At 42.1% G+C, this 26,249-nt stretch overlaps 1 protein-coding gene across 1 annotated transcript in view; it reads left to right on the top strand.

Moving 5' to 3' along the window:
* Positions 1-26,249, top strand: part of LOC144819957 (bifunctional heparan sulfate N-deacetylase/N-sulfotransferase 3) — a 532,418-nt gene that overhangs the window by 236,033 nt on the left and 270,136 nt on the right. Inside the window, exon 5 of the mRNA XM_078677644.1 lies at positions 15,848-15,976. Within this exon, the coding sequence (XP_078533770.1) occupies positions 15,848-15,976 (129 nt within the window). The remainder of the gene's footprint in view (positions 1-15,847; positions 15,977-26,249) is intronic.

Here is a 26,249-nt window from a genome sequence, read left to right as displayed (position 1 = left end):
ATGCTCCTCGTTGGGCAGGCGGTGCAATGCCCAACGGGCTCACCTCAAAGAGGGGCTCTTTGTCGGAGATCTTTTATCCAACTGCCTTATGGTGATGTGCGGGTGAGGGGCCAGGAAAGAGTAGAAAGTGTGGGTGAGGGTACAATGTGGCTCAAGGTACCGGAAACAATTTTATTCTGGTGCATGACACTCGCAAGGGTGTGTGAGGCCATTATATCCAACAAATTGGATACCCAGGGGTGGTCGTCCACTTGAGCACCAGCCCCTCCCTAGTGACCGTCACTCCCCCCATCATTTTAAATATCCCTTGCCACTGACAACAAAATTGCATGTATCCTCAAATATCATGGCCTTTCTTGCAAAGCTGTTAGACTCTCAATCTTTTGTGAAGTAGCATTTCCTTCGCTTGTTTATCGTAAAGATACCCTGTGTTTATCCAAGTTCCAGTAGCAGCTCCTGGAGGGAGTGCTGTGGGGCGGGGGAGGGGCAGGGTGGGGTGTAGTAAACTCTGTCATATGGCCGAACGGAGGTAAGTACAGACAAATAAATAAATAAAACAAATTACATTTCACGCGCTGCATCGCCATTTTGCGTTGCAGCGTGCACAATGTAATTCGTTTTATTTATGTATTTCTTACTTACCTCTGTTCAGTCGTATGCCGGAGTTTTCTATCCCCCACCCTGCCCCTCCCCCACCGTACGGCCTGCAGCACTCCCTCCAGGAGCCGCTACTGCCAAGCTCTTATCTTACAAACACTAGGTCTGCTTTGCCGAAGGCTACAGATTTTAGCAAGTGACGGCCGCAACCCTCTGGACACTTCTGAGTAGCTACAATTTTTGTACCTCCTGAATTTCAAACTAAAATGCGTACATAGTTTCGGAATTCTTTCCTTGAATCTGATGCATAGCTCTCTAGGAGAACTTTTGAGTTCCAGGAATGAGTTCTTATGTAGCAGTAATTTAACTTTGATGCTACAGTCAAAACATATTTCTACTTTATGGTTATACAAGCCATTAAGTGAAAGTACCTCCTCCTGAAATCTTTACACAGGAAGACTAATGTCTATAAAATAAATGTCAATAAAGAAAATATTTCTTTAATGAAGAGATACATCTGTCAATGAAAAACTTGAGGGTTAGGGCAAAAGTTCTCAGAATGTTTAGCAGTCCACTCCTATGTAATTATAACAAAACGGTCCATCAGTTCAAATACCACCTCACATATCATGTCCCGAATATTTTTACCTCATCCATCCTCCCTCACCCAGTCTTTACTTTTGATCGGTGATTGTTCATCCCACGTACGTAAGGACTGCGATGAGGAAGACTAGGACTCATACTAATGAAGATTACTGGAAAGTCAATGTGTCATTCCTCTCACTGAAGCCTTTGTGATCCACTACCTGGTGATGAAGCATCAGCAGGCCCTGATCCCTTCATCAATCAGTGTACAAGCTTATCAAAGGTAGGAATGGTGGAAGCTACTTGGGATGCAGTTGATAGTATATGTAACGAAGAACAGGTTTCAAGTTGAGAACAGTCTCTGTAACATTTGTGGATTTTTGTTTGAGTTCTTTCTTGCCAATCAGACACAAAAACTTCCTTATTGAGCTGTGGAGGTTCACGGACAAAATATCGATGTTAAAAATATCGAGTAATAAATATAGACCACAAAAATATCGACTCCTATACTTAAACAGGTAAGTACAAAAATATTGATGTTAAAACAGTAGAAGTATAAAATATCGATTTTTGTATAAATATAACATAAAATAATATATATTAAATATATTAAATATTATAGAAAATATCAGCAAAAATAAAATACATGTATTATACATTTTAATAAAATATAATAAATAAACTTAATAGAGAAAAGAAACACACAAACAATAATTTATACATATATATTTACTTTAAAACAATTAATAAACTATTGTTTTTAATTTATGTTAACATTTTAACATAATATAAAAAATAAAATATATAATAATGATTTAAAATATGAAAAAACTAAAATCTGTAATACATTAAAACATTAAACTATTAGAAACATATTTAAACTTAAATTTCAAAACACAGTCAGTGCAACAGTAGGGAAAGTGTTGGATAGCAAAGGAGTAAAAATAACTATTCCCACTCCTGTTTGTGCAAAAGTAGGGTAAGTGTTGGATAGCAGAGGAATTACATTTACTATTCCAAATCCAGTGAGAGCAACAGTAGGGAAAGTGTTAGATAGCGGAGGGGAAAAATTTACTATTCGTACTTTAAAGAGTGCAATAGTAGGGAAAGCGTTGGACAGCGGCATGAACATTACCTCCTCGTCAGCCCTCCCCGTCCCAGTCCTAACTACATGAGCATAGCTCCTCCCACCAGAAACTCCCAAGCAACTTGAAACCCATCCCTTCCCTCCAGGCCACACCCATACCCTGAGGCATATAACCCAGTGACCTGCCAATCAACAACCTGTTTTTTTTTTTTGCGGAATCACTTCCGAGCAGACTTCGTCGAGGGGGGCACTGGATTTGGCCTCCTATCTGGTAAGTGTGAAACGGGATGTTAAGCGCCCGTTTTTATCCCCTATTGTGCCTGTTTTTATTTTACCTTGTGGGCATTTACTTTGAGTCCCTGCTGTAGCGGGACCATGGGGTTGGGGGTCCGGACTGCCTGGTGGTGGTGTCTCCCTGCTGCGGCCTCCCCTCTTCCGGGTTCGTTCCCTGCTCTAGCGGGTGCTCCCGGGGTGGTGTGTGGCTGGCTTTTTCAGCGCGCCGAGGGCGTGCCGGTTTGGCTTCTCTGTCTCTTTCCATACTCTCGGTGCTCGTTTCTTTCGTGCCCGTGTTTTTCCCCTTTTTATTGCTTCCTGCAATCCTTGGTGGTGTCTGGGGTTGCGGGGAGGGGGGGGGGACTGCCTTTGTTTGGTCCGTGGGGGCCCGATGTTAAGGTTCAGTCCGACTTTGTTTTTTCCTAGGTTAGGTTCTCTTCCCCGCGTTTCTGTCGTTGGAGCTCCCTCTACTGGCGGTCCTATTTGCCGTTTTTGTGTTGCTGGAGGGATTTGCATGGGGCTTGTTTTCGAGTCTTGGCCTCTTGCTGCTCTGGTGTGGTGGGGCCCTATGGTGTTTTTCCCGGTCCTTGGCCTGTCTCTGCTGTCTGTGGGGGTCATGTGGGGTTTGGAGGCTCTGCTCTCCTGCAGTTCTGCTGAGGCGGTGGGGAGTTCTTACCTCTGGTTTCACTGGTTCCTGGGGCGGGGTCTTCTGGGTTTCTTCGTGTCCTTACAGTTGGGCCCTGTTCAATCATTTCCTTTTGTAGGTTGGTGGTCTTCACTGATAGGGCGGTTTGAAGCCCAGCCTTCGGTCCTGTGTAGGGATTGGCTCCCGGTCTAGGTGGCGTTCCCTGGTTGGCCCTTGGGGATTTTTGCTTGATTGGTCTGGGTATATCTTGGGGTCTGGGTTTCTGTTCTCCTGTTTCCAAAATGGAGGGTAGAGGTGCAGACGTGCGTGAGCTCGGCTGTGAGGATGGAGAGGTGGTCGCTGGTTCTTCCTCTGCTCCTTCCATGGCGGATATTCAGAAAATGATTGAGGCTGCTGTGGCGGCGGCCTTTTTGGCTCATGTTCCCAAGGGGCCTAAGAGACAGAAATTGGATGCCTCGGCTGAGGTAGATCCGGATGTTGACTCTGATGAGGAGGTGAAGGGTCGTTTTCTCCAAGGGGCTGACCTTCGCTGTGTTTTGCAGCATGTTCAGGACAATCTGGAATTCCCTGATCCTGTGGTGGGTGGAGAGTCTGAAGACTTCTTCGCCAATTACCTGAAGAAAGATCCGGAAAGCCTCCCCATTCATACGTCTGTGAGGACGGTGCTGGAGGGGGAGTGGAAGGATGTTGACAGGCATGCCTTTCCCCGGTTTCTGGCTAAGAGGTATCCCTTGCAGGGATTCACGGAGGAGTTTCCGGCTGTGGTGAAAGTGGATTCTCTGCTGGCTGGTATGGCGTCTCAGAGCCTGGTGGTGTCTGAGGATGCGGTACCTTCTGATCCTGGGAACAAGCGGGTTGAGGGGGCCTTGAAGCGGTCCTTTGCGGCCTCCAATCTGGCTGTTCGTTCTGCAGCTTACACCAGCTATCTTGTTCAGTCGCTTCTTAAGGACTGTCAGGGTATTTCTGCGCAGCTCATGCAGGATGAGGATCCCTCTGAGTCTTTGTCCATGTTGGAACAACAATTGCGTTTCATGGCTGACTTGTCCTTCGACTCCCTTAGTGCTGCGGCAGCGGCTGCTGGTGCCTCGGTTGCTGCTAGGAGGCAGTTGTGGCTTAAGTCTTGGAAGGCGGAAGCTGCTCAGAAGGCGGCCGTGATGAAGATTTCCTTCACGGGCTCTAAGCTGTTTGGGGAGCCGTTGGAAGCTTTGATTAAAAAGACAGCTGAGGACAAGAAGTTGTTGGCTCTGGTCCGCTCTTCTCAGAAAGGGAAGTTTGCGGGTTATAAGCGGGCTTTTGGGCAAGCGTTTCAATCTAAGATGGCTGCTCAGCCCTTTCGTGGTAGGGGACGTGGCCGGGGTGTCCCTTCCTTCCACAAGTCCCGGGGTCAACAAGGTGCTTCCTCTTCTGCAGGTCCCTCCAAGTCGTGACTATATGATGGATTCCTTGAAGGTGCCGGTTGGGGGTCGCCTCACCTCTTTTTTGCCAGTCTGGGAGGAGTTCGTTCGGGATCTGTGGGTTCTGCAGGTGGTACGGCTGGGCTACAGAATAGAATTTGGGACTCCTCCGGTGGATGTGTTCAAAGCTACCCCTGTTCCCAGGTCTCTGGCAAGATGTTGTGCTCTTTTGGACAGAGTTCGGGACTTGGTGTCAAAGGGTGCTGTGGTGAGGGTGCCTGTGAGTCAACAGGGTCGGGGGTGTACTCAATCCTGTTTTTGATCCAAAAGCCAAATGGGGACTTCCGTCCGGTCCTGGATCTGAAGGCGGTGAACTTGTGTGTCCCTCATCGGTCCTTCAAAATGGTGACTCTACAGTTGATTCTCCCCTTCCTGTCGGTGGGGGATTTCCTGACTTCTCTCGATCTACGGGACGCCTATTTTCATGTGCCAGTGCACGCGGATTTGCAGACGTTCCTGCGTTTCTGTGTGGGGGTGGATCACTACCAGTTCCAGGTATTGCCGTTTGGCCTGTCTGCCTCTCTGAGGGTGTTTACTAAGGTGTTGGCGCCCTTGGTGGGTTTGTTGCATGCTAAGGGTATACAGGTTTTCCCTTACTTGGACGATTGGTTGATTTCTTCCTCTTCTTTCCTTCAGGCTCAGTCACAATCCCGGGAGGTTTGCAGTCTCCTTCAACGGTTCGGGTGGATTCTGAACTTGGAGAAATCCCATCTTCACCCCACTCAGGAACTGTTGTTCATTGGAGGGGTGTTCAACACCAGGTTGGGGAAGGTCTTCCTGTCGGAGCCCCGCAGACTGACGCTTGAGCACGAACTGAAGAAGGTGTTGGGGGCTCGGTCTTCCACGGCTCGCCAGTGGTTGCGTGTTCAGGGGCTGATGTCAGCAACTGTGATGATTGTTCCTTGGGCCCGTTTACACTTATACCCCCTTGTGAATCATCTTCTGGAGCATTGGGATCCGGCCTCTCTGGATTACGAGCTGTTGGTTCCGGGGAGTGTGTCCATCGCCCGGGAGTTGTCCTGGTGGCTGGTGGATCGGAACCTCTTGCAGGGCTCGCCCTTTGTGTCCCAGGTGAGGTTGGTCCTGACGACCGACGCCAGCGTACTGGGTTGGGGTGCGGTCTTGGGTCAGGAGTCTGTGCAGGGTCTTTGGTCTGTGCCGGAGGCGGAAATGTCCTCGAATTGGCGAGAATTGAAGGCGGTTCAGTTGGCGTTGTCTCAATTTTCTGCCTTGGGTCCTCCAGAGGGATGTGATGGTGCGGTCCGACAACACGGTGGTGGTGTGTTATATCAACCGCCAGGGGAGCGCGAGGGTGGCTTCCCTCAATTTGTTGGCTCAAAGTATAGGCCTGTGGGCGGAGTCTCACTTGTTGTCTCTGAGGGCTTTACATCTGCCTGGGATTTTGAACTCGGAGGCGGATCGCCTGAGCAGGGTGTTTCCCTCCCTGTCGGACGTGTGCCTGTCTCAGGATGTGTTTCGCTGCCTGATGGCCCGGTTCGGGGTCCCAGTGGTGGACCTGTTTGCAGCCCCGGGGAACACCTTGAGGGAGACGTTTTGTTCGCTGGTTCGCTCTGCCGAGGTTTGGAGGGTGGATGCCCTGTCCTTCCGGTGGGAGGGGGGCCTGATGTATGCCTTTCCCCCTATTTCCCTGCTGCCGCGTGTTCTGCTAAAGGTCAAGTTGGATCGGGCTTCGGTGATCCTGGTGGCTCCGGATTGGTCCAGGCGGCCTTGGTTCCCTCTGTTATTGAAGTTGGCAGTGGGGCCTTGCTGGAGGTTGCCAGTGGTCCCTTGTCCCTTGTCATTTCCCCCTCTGTCTCTGGAGTGTCTGGTCCGCCTGAGGCTGGCGGGTTGGCTGTTGAGAGGATGAACCTTGTGGCGTTGGGGTGTTCTCCTTCTGTGGCGGAATTTATTCAGAGGTCCAGGCGCCCTTCGACTCTCAAATCCTATGCCCGGCATTGGGTTTCTTTTCGGTCTTGGTGTACGGCGCGTGGGTGGTCTGCGTTGGCGGTGGATCCGGTATTGGTCTTGGACTTTTTGAAGGACGGCTTTGACTTGGGTCTGTCTGTGTCCTCCCTGAGGGCTCAGTGGGCTGCTGTTCGGGCCTTTCGGGGTTCGGTCTGTGACCCGGTGGTTCCCCTGGTGTCCCGTTTGTTGCGGAGTTGCTTCCTTCAGAAGCCTGTCATTCGGTCCTTTGCTCCTAGTTGGGATCTGCCTCTGGTTTTGGGGGCTTTGCAGGGGGCTCCCTTTGAACCTCTGCTGGAGGTGTCTTTGAGGTTTCTGACGATCAAGGTGCTGTTCCTGGTGGCTATTACGTCGGCTAGGCGGATTGGGGAGTTGGGCTCTTTGCTTTGTTCGGCCCCTTTTTTACATTTCTTTCCTGATCGGGTGGTACTGCGGCCTGATCCTTCCTTTGTTCCCAAGGTCCCTTCCTCTTTTCACTGCTCTGCGGATCTGGTTTTGCCTGTTTTTTGTCCTGATCCTCTTTCAGAGGTTGAGGTGCGGCTGCACTGTTTGGACGTTCGGAGGGCTCTGGAGATCTATTTGTTGCGCACTGGGCCGTTTCGTAAGGTGGAATCCCTTTTTGTGACCTTTGGCCTGGCTGGTCAGGGTCTTAAGCCTTCTGGGGCTATCCTCAGTCGTTGGCTGCGATGGGCTGTGGGTGCTGCATATGAGGCCTGTGGTGTGTTGGCTCCTGGGTCTGTTCAGGGGAGGTCGACTCGGGGGGTGGCGGCTTCCTGGGCTTGTTTTCAGGGGGCTTCCATGGCTGAAATCTGCAGGGCTGCTACCTGGAGTTCTCCGCACACCTTTATGTCCCATTATCGTTTGGTGGTTGGGGGGACTGATTCTGCTGGGTTTGGGGACGCTGTGTTGCGTTTTACTCCGGTGGTGTGACTTTCTGTGCTTTAATAAAGTCTGTTTTTTTGCTACTGAGTGAAGCCGATTATTGCTTTGGTATCTGCTCATGTAGTTAGGACTGGGACGGGGAGGGCTGACGAGGAGGTAATGACCGGTTACTCACCGGTAATATTCATTACTCCGAGTGGTAGCCCTCCCCGTCCAAGTCCAGGTTCCCATCCCTCCCTCCCTGTTTCGGCTTCTTGTGCTTGTTGGGTACAGGTTGTTGATTGGCAGGTCACTGGGTTATATGCCTCAGGGTATGGGTGTGCCTGGAGGGAAGGGATGGGTTTCAAGTTGCTTGGGAGTTTCTGGTGGGAGGAGCTATGCTCATGTAGTGAGGACTGGGACGGGGAGGGCTACGACTTGGAGTAATGAATATTACCGGTGAGTAACCGGTCATTACTATACCCACTTCGGTGAGTGCAACAGTAGACAAAGTGCTGGATAGTGGAGGGGTAACAATTACTATTCCTACTCCAGTAAGTGCAACAATAAGGAAAGTGTTGGATAGCAAAGGGGTAAAAATAACTATTCCCACTCCTGTTTGTGCAAAAGTAGGGTAAGTGTTGGATAGCAGAGGAATTACATTTACTATTTCAACTCCAGTGAGAGCAACAGTAGGGAAAGTGTTAGATAGCAGAGGGTTAAAATACTATTCCCACTCCACAGAGTGAGAGTGCAACAGTAGGATAAGTGTTAGATAGAGGAGAGGTAAACATTACTATATCCACTTTGGTGAGTGCAACAGTAGAGAAAGTGCTGGATAGTGGAGGGGTAACAATTACTATTCCTACTCCAGTAAGTGCAACAATAAGGAAAGTGTTGGATAGCGGAGAGGTAAAACTTACTATTCCAACTGTAGTGAGTGCAACAGTAGGGAAAGTGCTGGATAGTGGAGGGGTAAAAATTACTATTCCCACTCCAGTGAGTGCAACAGTAGAGAAAGTGCTGGATAGCGAGGGGTATAAATTACTATTCCCACTCCAGTGATTGCAACAGTAGGGAAAGTGCTGGATAGCGGAGAGGTAAAAATTACTATTCCCACTCCAGAGAGTGCAACATTAGGGAAAGTGTTGGATAGCAGAGGGTAAAAATACTATTCCCACTCCACTGAGTGCAACAGTAGGATAAGTGTTGGATAGAGGAGAGGTTAACATTACTATACCCACTTCGGTGAGTGCAACAGTAGGGAAAGTGCTGGGTAGTGGAGGGGTAACAATTACTATTCCTACTCCAGTGAGTGCAACAGTAAGGAAAGTGTTGGATAGCGGAGAGGTAAAAATTACTATTCCAACTGTAGTGAGCGCAACAGTAGGGAAAGTGCTGGATAGCGGAGGGGTAAAAATTACTATTCCCACTCCAGTGAGTGCAACAGTAGAGAAAGTGCTGGATAGCGAAAGGGTAAAAATTACTATTCCGCCTCCAGTGAGTGCAACAGTAGGGAACGTGCTGGATAGCAGAGAGGTAAAAATTACTATTCCCACTCCAGAGAGTGCATCATTAGGGAAAGTGTTGGATAGCAGAGGGTAAAAATACTATTCCCACTCCACTGAGTGCAACAGTAGGATAAGTGTTGGATTTAGGAGAGGTAAACATTACTATACCCACTTCGGTGAGTACAACAGTAGGGAAAGTGCTGGATAGTGGAGAGGTAAAAATTACTATTCCAACTGTAGTGAGCGCAACAGTAGGGAAAGTGCTGGATAGCGGAGGGGTAAAAATAACTATTCCCACTCCAGTGAGTGCAACAGTAGGGAGAGTGCTGGATAGCGGAGAGGTAAAAATTACTATTCCCACTCCAGAGAGTGCAACATTAGGGAACGTGTTGGATAGCAAAGAAACAACAATTAATATTCACACACAATGAAAAATGTAAACAAAATATAAAAAAACTAAACAATGTTTAAAAAAAATCTCATATATTAAACATATAAAAAGTACACATATTATAATATTAATTACATATAACAAAAGCTACAAATATTATATCAAATAAAATAATTGATACATTTATATAAAATAATTATTTTAAAATAGGAAATATTTACAAACAAAAATGTTAATTAAAACATAAATGTATTGATTTTATTTCCTATCCTACAACATCACACCAATAACAAAACACAACATTTTTAATTACATTTATTTCAATATTTAACATAATTAATAATCAATTAAAAATATTAATAAACAAACTGACTACACTAATTGTAACACTATAATATCCACAACACACACCTAAATTAAACTATAAACTAATAAAACACAATTAAAACTTATTTTTAAATTAAAAACTATTACTATTAGCAACTAATTATTACATTTTAAAAATGTATTTAGTACCCACCATTTACCCCTTTAAAAGTAAAAACAACACACACAGAAATAAAACAATCACCCAAAGTAATTATCGAATAGTTAACATTAATTAACAACTATATATTAATTAAACATACATTACTTCCTACCCTTTACTCCTATAAAAACCACAACACACACCTATAATTAATTACACATTTACCATATTTAATTACCAATGAATTAATTAAAATGAATGACCAACCAATTATTCATTCATCAATTGAAAATAAATTACTTCCCACCATTTACACCTATAAACATACACACACCTAAAATTAATTACACAATTACCATAATTAATTACTAATAACTTAATTTAAATGAATTAACAACTTATTATTAATTAATAATAAATTACTTTACACATTTAGCACTATAACATCTCAAATAAACAAATATTATTAAATAAAAAAGAATTAATAAATTTAATATAATTAAATTACTACCCCTCCATTCCCCTATAAACCCACAATGAAACTAAAAACGCAAAATTCATATTTAAAAAAAGTAATAACAACTAAAACATTAGTACATATATTACAAATTCAAACAATTCTTATACAAAACAACATACATCACATAAATATAAAATATATACTAAAATACATAACATTAATAAAATCCGATAACAACTTACCTTAAGTTGATATTCTTGACAACGATATTCTTGCTATCTATATTTCTGAACCACAATAATAATGACTCTATTTTTGTGCAACTCAATATTTTTTACTCAATATTCTGTCTCTGCACCAGCTGTGGAGTCTGGAAAGTTTCAAACTTAGCTTAGTTCTCATCAAAATGGAAAACAACATTAGAATTATTCTGTTACCTTTTCAGTTCATTCTAGAAGGAACGAAGGAAGGAAATGCAGCATAACAGGTTTAATGGTCTGTTCTGCTGATTTAGTGTGATCTCAACCAAGAAGAAGGTACTAATAGGAGGCTCTGTCTCTATTTATTTCAGGTTTCCTGCAGTTTCTTCCAAATGATTCTATAATATCTTTCACTTCATTATAGGCTGGCATGCCTCTCACAAGCAGCCTTTTTTTGCATCCAACAAGTGGTTCTCGGTGCTCCGTCGTGATTGCTCAATCTGCATCCTTCTCTGATGAAGCTGCAAGCTACATAAATCTGAATAAGTAACCCCAAAAAACATATTACATCGTTGGTGCATTATGATACCCGGTAACTAGCTGTTTCGCCTTGTAACTAGCAGTTCAGAGTCCCGGGCTTTCTCTAATATGGTATGACCAGGTTTGATAAACTGTTGACACCAATGTTCTTTGACTGGAGTTCAAGTATGCTGGCGTTTCGCTATGTATGTTTTTAATGGTCCTGTTAAATTTCACTGACGTTCCTACATCTGCTCCCTTCACTTCATGTCCTACGCCTGCCATTTAGAGCCAGTCCCTCAGTAAGGCTGATAATGCATTTCCAGCACTCTGTTTCCATTAGTGCTAATCAGTGAAAGGGTTTCTTAAAGGTCAGTCAGAGGGAGGTCCAGTAGGCCTTTTAAAGGGCCCTGACAGAAGCAGAACTCTCTTCACTATTAAGCTTTTTTTAATCTCACAAAGACTGGGAAAGAGTGTCCTCAAGCCACCATGCTTCAGTTGCTCAGCAAACACAAGCGTCCCTAAAGGTGGGTACTTGTAAATAAACTATGCCATAAAATTGTTGAGAAATTAAATATTGGATCAAAACTAACATGAATTTACTGAGGGAAAGTACTGCAAAAATAAAAATGAATTAACCAGGGTTTGAATAAACTATTCACTCTTGTAACGAATAAAATCAGAATAATAAGTGTCCAGGATGTACATACTTCCACTGACACATGTGCTTTAGCATCATCAAATAAATTTACAAGTGTATGTTGAGGTTTGCACAATTATTCAAAGCTCAGACAAACATCAGAATTCCTAGACTGCGCTTTGTATTTGATCAGGTGCGACCCATGCAGGTAAGAGCGGTGGGGCCTAGTTTGGGGGCACTCGACTGACGACCACGAGGGAAAATTAAATAAATAATATATTTTCCCTTGTCGTCATCTGTCGAAATACCCCACACCCAGCCTCACCACTCTTACCTGCACAGGTCGCTGCTCTATTCGATGAAATAAATGTTTTTTGAATGGACTTAAAGCAGACAATCTTGCAATAAGATGTCCTGAGGGTCAGAAATTTCTTTAAGGAGCCTGTGTACCTCACTTTCCACATATCAGTGAGTAAAATATTAGAGGATACTCTTTCATACAGATCTTTCATTCACTCCACAAGATAATACTATAGTTGGTGGAGGTAGCCTACTATTGTGGTAAGATATCAAGTTCCAGAGCCTAAAATATTGTCATATTCAAAACCCCCATATGGAGATAGTGACAGTGCAGCTCTCAAACAGTGCTGTCCGTCCAAACGCCAATCCTTTCCTAGGATTGAGGACAAGTCCCGAGAGCGTGCAGTCTGTGGCATATTATCAGGTTAACTGTCCTAGTCACCGACAGCCTGATGGGCCTGGCAGTGGCACTCACAGGCTTCACCTTGCTCCCTTTCCTCACTGAGAGACACAGACAGGAGATGCTTAGGTAGCATGCTGTGAACTGCAGCCAAGCGGACAAGGCCGGGGCTCTAAAGATCAGCAGAAAAAACAGAACGTTAAAGTTGGAATTTGTTCTGCAAATGAGGCATCAGTAGATAATGTTCACAGAAATTTTAAACAAAGGACGTAGAGGAACTATTTGGTAAAGTAGGCAGAAGTTAAATTGAAACCTACAACTTTTTTTCAATGTTATGGCCTGATTTAGAGTTGTGTGGTAATTGTCTTTCTTTTGACTGACTTATGTATCTCAGGATAGTGGAAGGAAGAAGTATGCCGGTGAGAAGATGCCTGCTTTCAGAGATAATAGGCTCTCAACACATTTGAATCTATTTAAGTGCTCCCATCATTATTAGGCGTCTTTTATTTTTTAAATTCTTGTCAGAGTGTCAGGCACTAAAGATAAAATTGTTCGAAACTATTAATTTGTCACATTACACACAAAGATTCGTAGCAACCACTTCAGCGTTATTTACAGACTACTTATAGCACAGTATTATACATTCTTTTTTATGTAAGTTCACATTCAATTCACATAAGCCATTGTGTTTATCCTTTGAATTCCTATCTGCAGTCATTAATAACGTTAATAATATATTGAAATTGTTATCGAGAGCAATCTCGTACATTTTTCTACATCTGGGAAACTTTGTAGGCTTTATGTTTATCATAAACTTCTACCAACAGTAACATTCTCCTTTGCCACAGTGAGTCTTCACAGTGAGTCTTCATGCTGTGAGAGCACAGCGGAAAACCAGAAGCAGACCGCAAGACCATGCTGGACATCTCGTTTCCCCAAATAAACATATATTTATATATTTTTATAACTTTTTCATGACAGCTTAGAAAAGTATGAATGATATTTTTGAGCATAGAAATGTTATTTAAGGTAACCCTACTATTGTATTGGGGTTTGTGAGAAAATCTTTTTTTTTTACAAGTTTTTGTGAAAGTGAGAGATGTACATTTTCAGCCGCAGTAGCGTCAAACTCTGTGAGCAGCTTTCTTGAAAAAATGTTTTTAGTACAGATGTGGTTTCTTTGAAGCTTGAAGTAGCTGGCTTCTTGTTAAAACAACTTAACTATCATTTATTTCTTAGTAGGGAAACATGGGTTTAAACATTGACCTGCATATTAGATGAGATTGGCCAAGGAGTCTAGGCAGCGAATGCACCCACTACTCCTCTGGCCCTTAAATGTCAGTACCCCAGATCTGTTAACACACACTGTGCCACTGTGCGCCACGCGATTTCGACTCCCTTACACAGTCACCAGGTGAGGAGTCAAAATCACATGGTGGCAGGAACACAAGCTGAAAACCACAGTATACAGTGAATTTCAAGCTCGGTTTCTGTGGCAGTAAGCAGCCGATGACTATAAGAAGGTGTGAAAACTCCCCAGGACATCGGTGACCACCTTTGTTTTTAGGGGGAGTGAGGGGTATGGTGAGGGGCAGAGTGCTTCTTATTTTTTTCATTTGTTTTAGAGTTTTATATAACGCGAAGTCGACCCGAAGATATCAGGTATCAGAGTGCTTTACATGAGCACACCAGTTTCATTACATAAGGAAACATTCATTTTTGTTAGGCGCAGGGAGATTAGGTGATTTGCCCAGATTCACAGGATGTTGAGCATCCCTGCCGAGACTCGAACCCGGTTCGCCAACTTCGAGGTTGATTGCTCTAGCCGTAAGGTTACATGCTCTCCCTCTCTTATGAAGCGCTTGGCACCAGGCCCCGCCCCCTCCTCACACAGTGAAATTATTTTGTAAGTTGGCAGGTGTGGAGCCCATTGAATTAAGATGGGAGTCAAATGTAAGATATTTGAGTTCATTAGTCATCCACGGCTAAGCTATACGCCTACAGCACCCTTTTCAGCACGCTAATTACACACATTGCCCCCCAGTGGGCCTCTCTGGTGAGACTAGGATCGGGAGGTTCTGAAACGCGTAAGGCAGACAATCATCTCCAAGTGAATGCCAGACCTCCAGCTTTAAATAAACAATGGAATCTGCACGTGAGTGCATCTTGGTTTTTGGACAAATTCGGATATGATATATCCCCGCGGTCCTGCCGTTAAGACTGCACCACTACAGAAGCAGGATTGTGAGTCCGCTTTGGCTCTGAATCGAGTGCAGCCAAATCAAGTGGAACGGCAGATTAGCAAGAAAATATTTCTGGCAATTAACTTTGAGACACCCACTTGACGGTTTTAATCATGCAAGAAATTGAAGTACGGCAACACACCTACTAAAACGTAATAATTTACCCCTTGGAACTGCGATTCCAAGCATGCAGTGGAAATAAAAGACTCACCAGAAAAGCCCACCAGAGGGCAATGCTTGTAATTAGCATGCTGACAAGAGTGCTAGAGGAGTATAGCTGTGAAGCCACACAGGAGCCTGTGACCAAGGACCGGGAGTGTCAAAAACAAGTAGGGCAGACAATCATCTCCAAGAAATTGAAGTATGGCAATACATGGACAAACTTGGATATATATATATACTCGCTTTGAAAAAACTAACATTTAAAATAGGAAACATTGAAATTAACCAGTTATAGTTTACCTACCTTACTGTAACCTGTCCCTCTCGATGCACTGCTTATAAACTCACATTTTACATCACTCATGATATGTTAAGTGACATCATTGGTGACATTACTGCTGACATCTCAAGTACCACCAAATGCTATTCACAAGCTGCACTTTTGCAGTAACTTACACTTTCTAGTAACTTTACTACTTTTCAGTATTCACAAACTGCACTTTTGTAGTAGGTTTCTCTTTTGTAGGAACTCACTATTGTAGTGATTCCATAACTCCATTATTTTCTATGGGAGGGTGTTACAGTACCAGTGGTTGGCCATGAGTAGTGCTGGACTTACTATAAAAGTGCAACTTACTACAAAAGTGCAAGTTACCTCAAAAGTGCAGTTTGTGTATACTGAAAAGTAGTAAAAGTACTCACAATTGTGAGTTAACATTGTGAATCAGGTCAGTGTTCAGAAAAAAGAAACACTGTTTGCAGTATTGAAGGGTATATTCTGCCTTTGAAATGCAGAGTCTGTTGAATCTGTGTTCTTCAAGGTGCAGCTAACAATGGGCAACTGATTAGAATGCTTTTACTTTTATTAATACTTTTTTGATAAAGCGAAGCAAAAAATTCGCAGAGGCAGTGAAATAAAGTGAATCAATGGCACAATTATGGATTTGCCACTCTTGCCAAGTTGGAATGGAGCTTTTTGTGATCAGTAATTGTTTCTAAAATAATCCTTTTGCATCAGCATCTATATTTAGTTTATGATGTGCTCTTCATATGGTTTTTTATATATATGCCAATTTCTCTTTTTCAGGTCTTGCCCCGGCAAACCTGTGGCCTCTTTACTCACACAATCTTCTACAAGGAATATCCCGGTGGACCAAAGGAACTGGATAAAAGCATTCAGGGAGGGGAACTTTTCTTCACACTAATTCTCAATCCAGTAAGTACGGCAATCGAAATTGTGTCCAATACTTATATATTACCCTCTGAGTTGTGCAGACAGAGCACCTTGCCTTGCGAGTGACCATTTAAGAACAAAATGGCTCACGTCTGCATGTTTACCAGCAGAATCCACAATTACCCAGTCTTCGAAATGTAATAATCCAGTTTTCAGTAATTACTCTTGCTGGCATTTTTGTGATGGATGCTGCTACAGATGAGTGGAAAACAGACTGAGCAGGCTACATCATCCTAATTCTGTCATCATATGACACACCCCATAGATACACTGCCTACAAAATCCCCAAAAGTAAACATTTCACATAAATGAAATTCATCCTCCAAGCACTGTAATGCATTAAGAAGCACTTAGAATGTGTGTCTCTTTTACGTTTTATTTCATAAAGCCTTTTTTGAACACATACAGGACAGCCTATGATGAGCTGTAGACGCAAGATGCAAAGGGCGATGAGAATCATGGCAAATAGAATGAATGATTGTGAGCTTTAAAGGTCGCGTATGGAATAATGATCAGCGATGGTTTTATTAAATGATAAATCCGCATGTTTTCCCCTTTCCAAGCCCTCCAGGGAATCACTGATTATTTTGTGAGAGGAAAAACAATGCTTCAATGCATAACTTGCACCCAATTCCGAATACATAATAGCTCACTAACTCTGTTTGCGCCTGGTCCCAAGTGTAACACAGGACTTAGAATGATCCTATTAGTGTTATCACACATACTGTTGGGGACCCCTTGAAAAAACTGAGGTGAAGTCCCAAATTTCTCTTAGGCTTTCAGCCTCGCATATATAGATAGGCCCATGGACAAGGGAGGAGCTCTGACACTTCAAGAGCTCCAGGCCCCCCGTTATGTCGCTGCCTGGTTTGGTTTACCGAATTTCTTCTCTAAAAATGTTTTTTGCAACTTCCTGTTGAATTTGAGTCTGCAGTGGTTTGTCCAGACTTTGAAAGATTTCATGACGTTTCCTGGCAAGGCCCTGTTTAAAGAAGAAGCCGAAAATATGCATATGACACTATATACAAGCTTGAGAAATTATATTTTTGGTACTCTTAAAGCTATCATCAGCTTGTGATATGATAAATCCTCTCTTGATTTTGAACTTTGGGAAAACCGAATGAGATTTCGAAGCGCATACCTGAGTTTTGTCTGAAACTTCTTCATCAATGTTGTTGCATTCTCAAGCAGGTGGTTAAAGCCATCCCTTTTCTCTCCTGCTTTGCACTGTGCTCTTCCCCTTTGTATCTTATTTGTAATTGCTCTTTTGATAGCTTGTATGTACTTCACAGACTGAAATTTCGCAAAACGAATTGGGTATTTGTCTTTGGTTTTGAGGGTTGGTACGCTTCATATATCACTTTTCTTTACACTTTCTGCTACTGAATAGTTGATTTAGTACAGAACTATTGTTTTAGAATTTCACTTTGTGCTTACTTTTTCAAAACAGACTAGTCTGTTCCGATCCGACTGCCGCTTTTACCTGTGGGCATTGCAAGTTCTTTACATGGTGTTACCTCAACATGAATTGCCTTTAAGATTGTGCTCGGACATTTTCTGTATTTTGGTTGTCACTGTGCTCTTTAAAATGTATACTTGAAATAGTATGGGTTGCTGATTGGAAATGGACCATATGATCCTAGCAGTGCTTAATTTGTAAACAAAATAAGTGCTAGGGAGCTTCTCAGAAGACCACTGCAGCTTCTACCAACCATTGCCCCTGCCAAAGCTGCCAATGACAGTACCAACATAACACCTAACCATTGCACGCCTACAAGTGTGACAATTGTGACAATTTCAGGCCACAGAAAGCTACAGTTTTGGCAGGAGAGGCTGGTACTGTTCTTTTTGCAAATCAAATTGGCTTATTAAACATGCCTGTTGTGCTCCTTTCAAAAGTAAACAGACAGCACTAGCTGGTGCTGTCAATTGAGTGCTGGTGCTGAGCACTGGAAACCAACTACTCAAATTAGGCACTGGATCCTAGTAGTTGGAGCTCCCACAACTCATGGGCTCAGTCATCAAGATGCCATTGTAGCAGAACTTTGGATGACAATCATTCATTGATGGTCCTTCTTTTTCTTTTTTTATAAGGGGGTGGCAATGATTGTTAGCCTGCAGTGATCATCTTCAAGAATAAATTATTCCACATTATGTTCTAAAATTCTTGTTCGATCATGTATCCTCCAACACGACAATATGAGCACTGTCCAATATGCAAAAAAAATCACAATCATTTCTACTTCAAGTACATCATTACAAAAAATACATTCATTGTATGTAAAACACAAGTTAAGACAATCTTCATTTCAATTAGGTACTTGCAGTTAATCTGTGTTGATTCTCACCCCATGTACATTTCTCAATACTGTATGATTTAATGTTTGCATTTACATGTTTAAATTTGCACAGCATTTAAACGTGAAGCTACCAACTCAATTTATTTAGGTCGTCTTCGTTTCTTCAGTAAATGTGATATGCGTCGTCTCAAATACTTAGTTGTCAGAATATGGATGGAGTTTAAATTTTGGAACCTTAAGAAGGACGTTTTGATTCAAAGGGTGACTGACTAAATGTTCTATGCTTTGAGTACTGGTATGGACCTGTAAACATCCCCAATCGAGGCACATGATACTCTGTGGTTTTCCAAGTTATCTGTCTCCGTTTGTACAATATATCGGTAGAGTATTTTTCAGCATGTTATCTGTCTCTGTAAAGCTTGCAATATAATAGTCTTTTAAATTATTTGTCTCAGTTTCCACTGTGAATTCGTTACAATGTGATTTCGTCACTAAGCTATCTTTCTCCTTATGTATTAAGTATCTGTTAGAATACCATTTTTATCATTACAATGTAGCATCCGCAGTTTTCACCGGGAAGACTTAGGTTAAACAAATACATAATTAATACGTACTAGTGACTGCTTTTGTCATTTGATTCAAATCCTCAACTATCTGTTTGTTGCTTTTTACTTTGTTGATATTGACATAGTAGTTTCATTTAAAATTGCAAATCTTTCTGTTTGTTGGCACTGATTTAGGAAACTTTAAAGAAGAATCGATGGTGTTTCATTTATTTTTGTATGAAGGTGAAATGAATGGTTAGGGTGCTCCATGCTAGTGAATGAGACTTGTAATTTTGAGGAACATTTGTGGATGGTTGGTATTCCACCTGCTTTTGCGTGAGCCCGCCCACTTATTTTTTCTGAACTGTCCATGACCAATATTTAGGGTTACCCCAGTTATATCTTCCACAGCCAACATTTGACTGTAAAAGTGAGTACAGTTTATCACCCATTTGCTGGTCGCACTGCTAAATGACCTGGCCTCAGTGACTGCAAATGAACTTACAATTAGTGTACAGTTCTCCTGATAACTGTGTTACCCCCAGGTGGGCTCATATCCTCTACATTAATCCGCCCCTTTTAACAGCAAATGTAGGGAAAATGCTATTTCTCCCTTCTCCACGCTTCCTTCTGTCTCTTTGCCAGGACTTCCCAGCACAAAGATTCCTACCTGCATCGCTTGTAAAATACTTGAGCAAATAAATATTGTTCTTTTTAAGATGTCCCTGGTAGGTGCTGAGATTAATATGAACATTTAAAGCTCTATGTGTTCTTTGATGAAATTTCCGCTAATACAAGGGCCTGTCTGAGTTATGCTTCAGAGGAGGCTTCTTTGTTTAAATGTACTTTGCTGGAAAGGGCTCCTTGAAAATCTTCACCATGGTCTTCCTCTCGATGAACCATGGCCATTAATTACCATGATGGTGACTTCGTCTGAAGTGGGTCAAGAGCAGCGCTGCTGGTGCTATGTGCATAGCAGACAGCCTGTCCTCTTCTCTGATGCATCACATGGCTCCCTTTGAAAGCAAAGTGATGAAAGTAGGAACAAAGGCAAAGCTTTTAACCGCATGCGTGCGGGCGGAATTCCGCTCGTACGCTGAGATTTTTCAAAGCGCACTTTACGTGACGAGCTGGGCTCGTCATCAGCGTAGCAGGAGGCTACCTCATGACGAGCCCAGCTTGTCATCAGCGTCGAAGGGGTTCAATTATAGTGCCTCATAATACATTTCTGCTGTTTCAAAGTCCTGTAAGTGACAAATGTTGCTCTTACTTAAATTATATTATTGAATTTACTGATGTTGGAAAGATGGAATGCTGAGCCTGCCTTACCTCGAATGAAACTCGTGACCTTCACAAACCAGCATTTTTTGCCTATGAGCTTTCAATTCAGTGAGCCGTCCCACCAGCCAATAAGTAGTTTCTGCTCCCTAGCTAAAGCCTTTGTCTTCTTGGATTATCACAGAGGTATCCTGTATAGTTTTTGGTTAAAAAAAAAAACACCCACCATAGTGATTACAGTAAATGCTGGTGTTGCAAGACTGGACATAGTTAGGGAAACCTCAGCTCATCATTGGTGCAGTTGGACTTTAAAATTCTCTAACTTTGATGCACCACTGCAAGTTAAAAGCTTTCCCATTACCAGAAACAAAAAGAAACATACTTGTTTTCCAGTGGGACAGAACATGACTTACAAATTTGGAGAAGCTACGTCCTATTACATATATCTAGAATGACTGCTTGCTTATTGTTATAGCCTGCAAATGCCTGGACATTTGTGCAACATGAGAGTTGCGGCTGTCCTAGGGGTACAGTGGAGGTGAGGTGGCACAGGACTCTCCTGTAAGAGTGAGAGCAAGTACGTATCCATCCCTGTATTTGTTTGTGTACAGGAGGAAGGAGAGAATTTAGATTTACAATCAACGTCTTAAATATGGGACTCAAGAAATATCCCAAGAAGGGATAGCCAGAAAGTGCTGCTCATTTCTTTTGAAAACTTAGAAAAACTCTGGACCAATTTGAGGGACCTGGCAAAGATCTATCATGGATCAGGAAAAACACATGACTTTCCCGAACATTTGAAATCTCAACAAAACTCTTCAGCACATTTCTATGTACCCCTGCTCTTATGAAGTGTCCTTGCTTTGTACTGTATCGAGGGAAAGTCTCTGTAAATGCGCCAAAAGGAAGACCGACCCAGAGAAACACCCAAAGCATCCGAAGCCTTTGCATTGACTAAATGTTATCCAGAGGCAAGTGGCGCCCATGGAGCTTTATATAGTTTTCTCTTATTCTTCTCCATGATGACCCTCAAAGCTTAACTAACCTCATAAAGGCTCCAATGAGTTAAGACTTGAAACTCATTCTACTGTGATATATTTTATCCAGAAAAGAGATTATGCCTGAATGTAACTTTGCTGTGTAATCCTAAACAGTGATCTCTATCCAGTCACTTGTGAGCCATATGTCTTTTAGCCCGGGCCCTACTTAAATGTCGAATAGGCATGGTAATTCTATGAAAGGTATGTATGATATATTTTAATTAGTTCTGTGGGAGACCATGGTAATGGTTGCTCCCATTCTCTTTCATTGTTTCAAAAGAGCTATATTTTAATATTTTTCTTCTGTTTCATGTGATAGTTACAGCTTGTTGTTTTTATTAACTTGTTTTTTGTCACAGAGTCTTTATTCTTTTTTCCGTATTTCAACTATTGATCCTGCAAACCCCCTTTTTGTGGTACACCGAAGGTGGCAATATTTAGTGAGTTGAAATTTCCTGCGCACACTAGAAATTATGCATTGAAAAAGGAAGAACAGCAAGCAATTATGAGCTATATCTTGGCAGTACTTGCTTGAGATGTATAGTCAGATTTGTATGGCTAATCATATCAAAGGTAATACAGAAGTCTCGTAGGACTAGAATTGTGTGGTTAGCCTTGTCAGCGATGAAGATAAGCTCTTTTTTCAAATTTGAATCCTTTATTCTGGCTTGAACCCAGATTGCTATACTACTTAAAAACTGTTGAGTTCTGTTATATCGTTATTTTGGTGGTGGGCATTTGCCCTAAAATTAGGGAAAATAGTAAATTTACTGTTGTGGGCTAGGTTTTCAGCACTGTGGTTGGCTTGTTTAAGTAAGATTATGATTCTTGGTTACTTCGCTTTGTTGTGTATAACACTCATCAGTGATAGTTTTACTAATACCAAACTTGGTGGTTCTGTGAATCTACATGGTCCCCGAATTATATAAATACTTTTATTGGGCCAAGCCACCAAGGTCAATGTGTGCGGTTCCAAGCCATGATGGTACTGGTGAGTTCCATAATGCTGCCCGGGTAAGTAAAAAGGTTGGAACATTCAACTGTGATTATGGAGTTCTGTCTTTTTAGACGTGTAGTTTAACTAGAAGGAAATGCGATAAATACTCTTTTGTCAGAAAAGAAAGTATAAATGTTTTTCATATAATTCGTTAGAGAGAGCAGGTGAGTTCAGGACGTTTTGTGAAGTATGCTTTTCGCTGTTTGTTGTGCGAATGACGGTCACCTGATGAAGGCAATCTGCCGAAACGCGCGTAGTCAAAATCCACCGCTTTGCCTACTACTTTAGAACTCTGACCGGTCCAGTGTGACTTGTTGTAATTATGTTTATGTGGTCTCTTTCTGTTTTGTCTTTTTTGAATCTCATATTATGAATTTATTGTCACTCACATTGAATATATTTTATGATATAAGACTATCTGATGCAACGATTTAATCAAATGAATCAATGAATAAAAAGAATCTTTTTGTACATCAATATCAAATTGTGTCATCACATTGAGAATATAGCAAAAATCTGGTCGCCATGGTTTATGTCTATTTTATAATTTAATACTTTTTCATGAGAGAGATGGCATTCAAAAATTGTTTGTTTGCTATATAGTTCGTTTTCAAAAAAATTCTGTTTCCCTACATATAGCAAGCCTATTACTGTAGGGGTCCCCTGTTTTCTAAAACATGCTTTTCGCTGTAGTGTCTGAAATATGTCTATTGAATTTATTTTCCTGCTGTATTTTTTGTTTGTAAAACAATTTAGTCATTTCGTAATAACTTCCCTGAGCTCACTGCACAGTGTGCAGTGTGTTGAAAGTGAATATTTAACTCAGTCGACTTGGGCATTCAGCCATCTTCACTTTCATTTTCTGTTTTCTTTTTTAGGTTTTGGGATAACCACCTTTCTGGTTTATGAGTTATTTTGTGTGTCTGAGTTTCTACAGTTCATTGCTCCAATTTTTGGTGATGATTTCAGTTATATCTTCTGTGGTGGAAGGATTATTAGATGTAGGTAGGAATACCTATAGTAAACAAGATTTGTTTAGATTCAATTTTCATAATTTCTATCTATTTTTGTTCTTTCATTTCCCTCAGAATAATGGGTTTGACGTCAAATACTCCACACTGGTTAAATGTAATTTTGGCAAGGGTGTAATTATTTGCAAAGAATGTGGCGCCTTATTTAGAGTTTGGTGCACAGGGTACTCCGGTAGTAAAATGGTGATATCCCGTCCACCGTAAGTGCATTGGAATTAATGGTGATACTAATACGGTGGGCGGGGCGTCCACCACGCTAGTGATTGAGTTTCTCTCTGCCAAACTTTAACTAAGGACCTTTTTTGAGTGCTTTGTAAATGCATGTTGTGATTTTAGCCTCTATGGCAAAACTAGCTTCATGTTTTCATGGTGCTGGACTGTATCTGAGTTATTCAAATGATTGATTTTAAACATTTTATTATGACTATTTTAGTACATTGTTAAAGTTAGAAGTTCTTCTTAAAACATTGCATCATGACTTGAATGTTGTCTAGTTAACCTGGGTGTATCAGTTGCCTTGTCTGTAAAGAGCAATTTGAAAAATGGCTTGGTAAAAAGTTGGTCAAAAACTATATTATAACATTTAGTAACGATCATGAAAGCAGATACATTTTATAATTCAAGCCCTCAGCAACTATGGTCTGATCATTGACAACCGTCTTTGTTGGACCCCAAACATTAATAGACTCCAATCCTTCAGGGGGCAAACCCTTTGAATATTTATGAGATATTGAGACCTGGGAACTCCATTTCATATTGTACAGGGGGTCCTTCATTTGTGCGTTCTGCCACTGGGACTGTCCTGAAAACGTAATGATGGGGCCCCTAGAAAGGTGGGGAACCTGGGACAGAGCCCACTTTGCCCATGCCTTAAAACATCTCTGCATATTATATTAAAAGCTTAGTAACATTGCATAAAATCTTCCATCCCCCCCCCAAAAAAAAAATATGAAAGATGCTTTAAGATCTCAGGGCCCATTTCATTTTAGATTCAGAAGGCCATTTGGTTCCTAACACATTGAGTAGTTTTAAGAAATGAGGGGACACTAAAACGGATTATTGGTGAACTCAGTATCAGTCAATACAGCAAGGCTGGTTTACACTTATACAGGGCCGGACTGGCTACCGGGCGTTATGGAATGCTGCTGATCTGAGGGCAGATTTCGTTGATGGGGACCTGCGTGTACTGAACGAAATTTGTTTTGCTTTAATTATTTCAAAGTACACGCAGGTCTCCATGAACGAAATCAGCCCCCACTGCAGTGAACTCTGCCCCCAGCTCGGCAGAATTCCAAAACGCCCGGTAGTCAGTCCGGCCCTGCACTTATACAACCCTGAACCCCTCAGATTGGGATGGCAAAATGCCTTGTAAAGACAAAGCAACAAACTCAATATTTTGTCACATGGGCAAATAAGAATGGAGGAAGAATCATATTGCTGAAGTGGGAAACATAACTGCCTTCTGAAGTACCGAAGCCTAAACTTAGTTATAAGGCTTATATCCCATGAGCTGATCACAAAATCCAAATAAGACTTCAACCCAAAAGTGGTTTGAATTAAAATATAGTCCTTGCACTGGGTCTCAGAGAACGCTTCTGCATCTCTTTCCAGGTACTTCAGATCCAAAAATAATATTTTCATCCAGGAGCTGTCCTCTCTACACATCCCACCCTGTCTGAGGAACATATTCACCTTACCCAGTGCACTGCACATCCACTTTGCATAACCCAGCCAAGGGATGTGGCGACCCAAATCACAAGATAAGCAGCCCTCAATAACCGCCATCTTAAGTGAGGCATGGGTATTGTTCCATACTGAACTCCACAGCAACAATGGGGCCAGATTTAAATAATCTTCAGCAAACTCCAAGCCGAGCTGTTCATGCAATATGAAGCTTGGGCTACTTGGCGGAAGGTCTAAAAGACTTCTGCAAACTCTGTTTTCTTTGGTTTGGAGACTAGTCCCTTTTTTACAGCCTCAAATGCTCAATTCTAGCCACACTAGCCTGCGCCTATTATCTTTGGTTGTGACTCCACAAGTACCCACCACCATAGCCACTTTTTTCCTCCCAGGTTCACCCATAGTAATAGGTAAGGGATTGTGATCACATAAACACTGGGTTCAATACGTCCCTCCAGTAGTCAATTTAGAAGATGTCTAGATTCAAAAATGTAATCTATTATCAATGGACTCCTTTCAGAAAGATAGGCAGGAGTTCTAAGAGGGAAGGTATCCTAAAGCGTTATGCCACTGCAAAGATCAAATTAAAAAATATAAGTGAGCAGCAAACTTCCTTGTCGGTCCTGCCCTTGGGCTACCAGGTCCCTCTCCCCACTTTCAACAGACTCAAATTGGGGGTATTGAGTTAACTCCCTAATATGGCTTTAAAATCGATCACAAGTGCAACATTAGGGCACAAATTCTCAGAAACATACATTCTAGTATAGTGATCTATAAAATCGAAGAGTTGGGCAAAGTTTGGTTTGGCACTTAAAGAAAAAATGTCATTATAAGAATTCATAATAAACAATTTAAAATTATCTTTCCATACCACCTGAAAGGCTTTAAATAAAGCAAACTCAGTAGACTCTGCTGTGCTCTGTGAAGGCACTCTCTACTGAGTAGAGAGTGCCTTCACAGAGCATCCCAAAGTTGTTTTAAACCAGACGGTAAATCCTGCACTCCCCCACCCAGCTGGTGAGGGGATTGCTAGAGTTGTGCAATATGTGTTAGCTCCACAAAACACCTCATTGATGTGCCATGTGTCATTAAGTAAGACTATATATTGTAATGTAACATATTCCAGCCATCAATATCAAATGTTCCCAGCTAATACTGCTATGTTCCAGTTCTTGCTCAGGCTCTATGCTAAATAATCTTCCAGATGTGTTGCTACCACCTGCCTCATTAGGGTGCCCAAGTCAATCCTGCTCCTGCAAATTTGAAAAGGCAGAATACATATTACAAATTGGTAAAACTATGCCTATTGCAAAAGCTAATAATGTTCTTGCTTTATATATCTGGGCCTCCAGGGCTGCACTCAACCCCCTCAAGCTCCTGTAAA

This window comes from Lissotriton helveticus, chromosome 2_1 (assembly GCF_964261635.1).
Source record: "Lissotriton helveticus chromosome 2_1, aLisHel1.1, whole genome shotgun sequence".
In the NCBI taxonomy this organism is placed as follows: Eukaryota; Metazoa; Chordata; class Amphibia; order Caudata; family Salamandridae; genus Lissotriton; species Lissotriton helveticus.
Note: the sequence above shows the minus strand (reverse complement) of the source record. Positions and strands in the feature narration are given on the sequence as shown.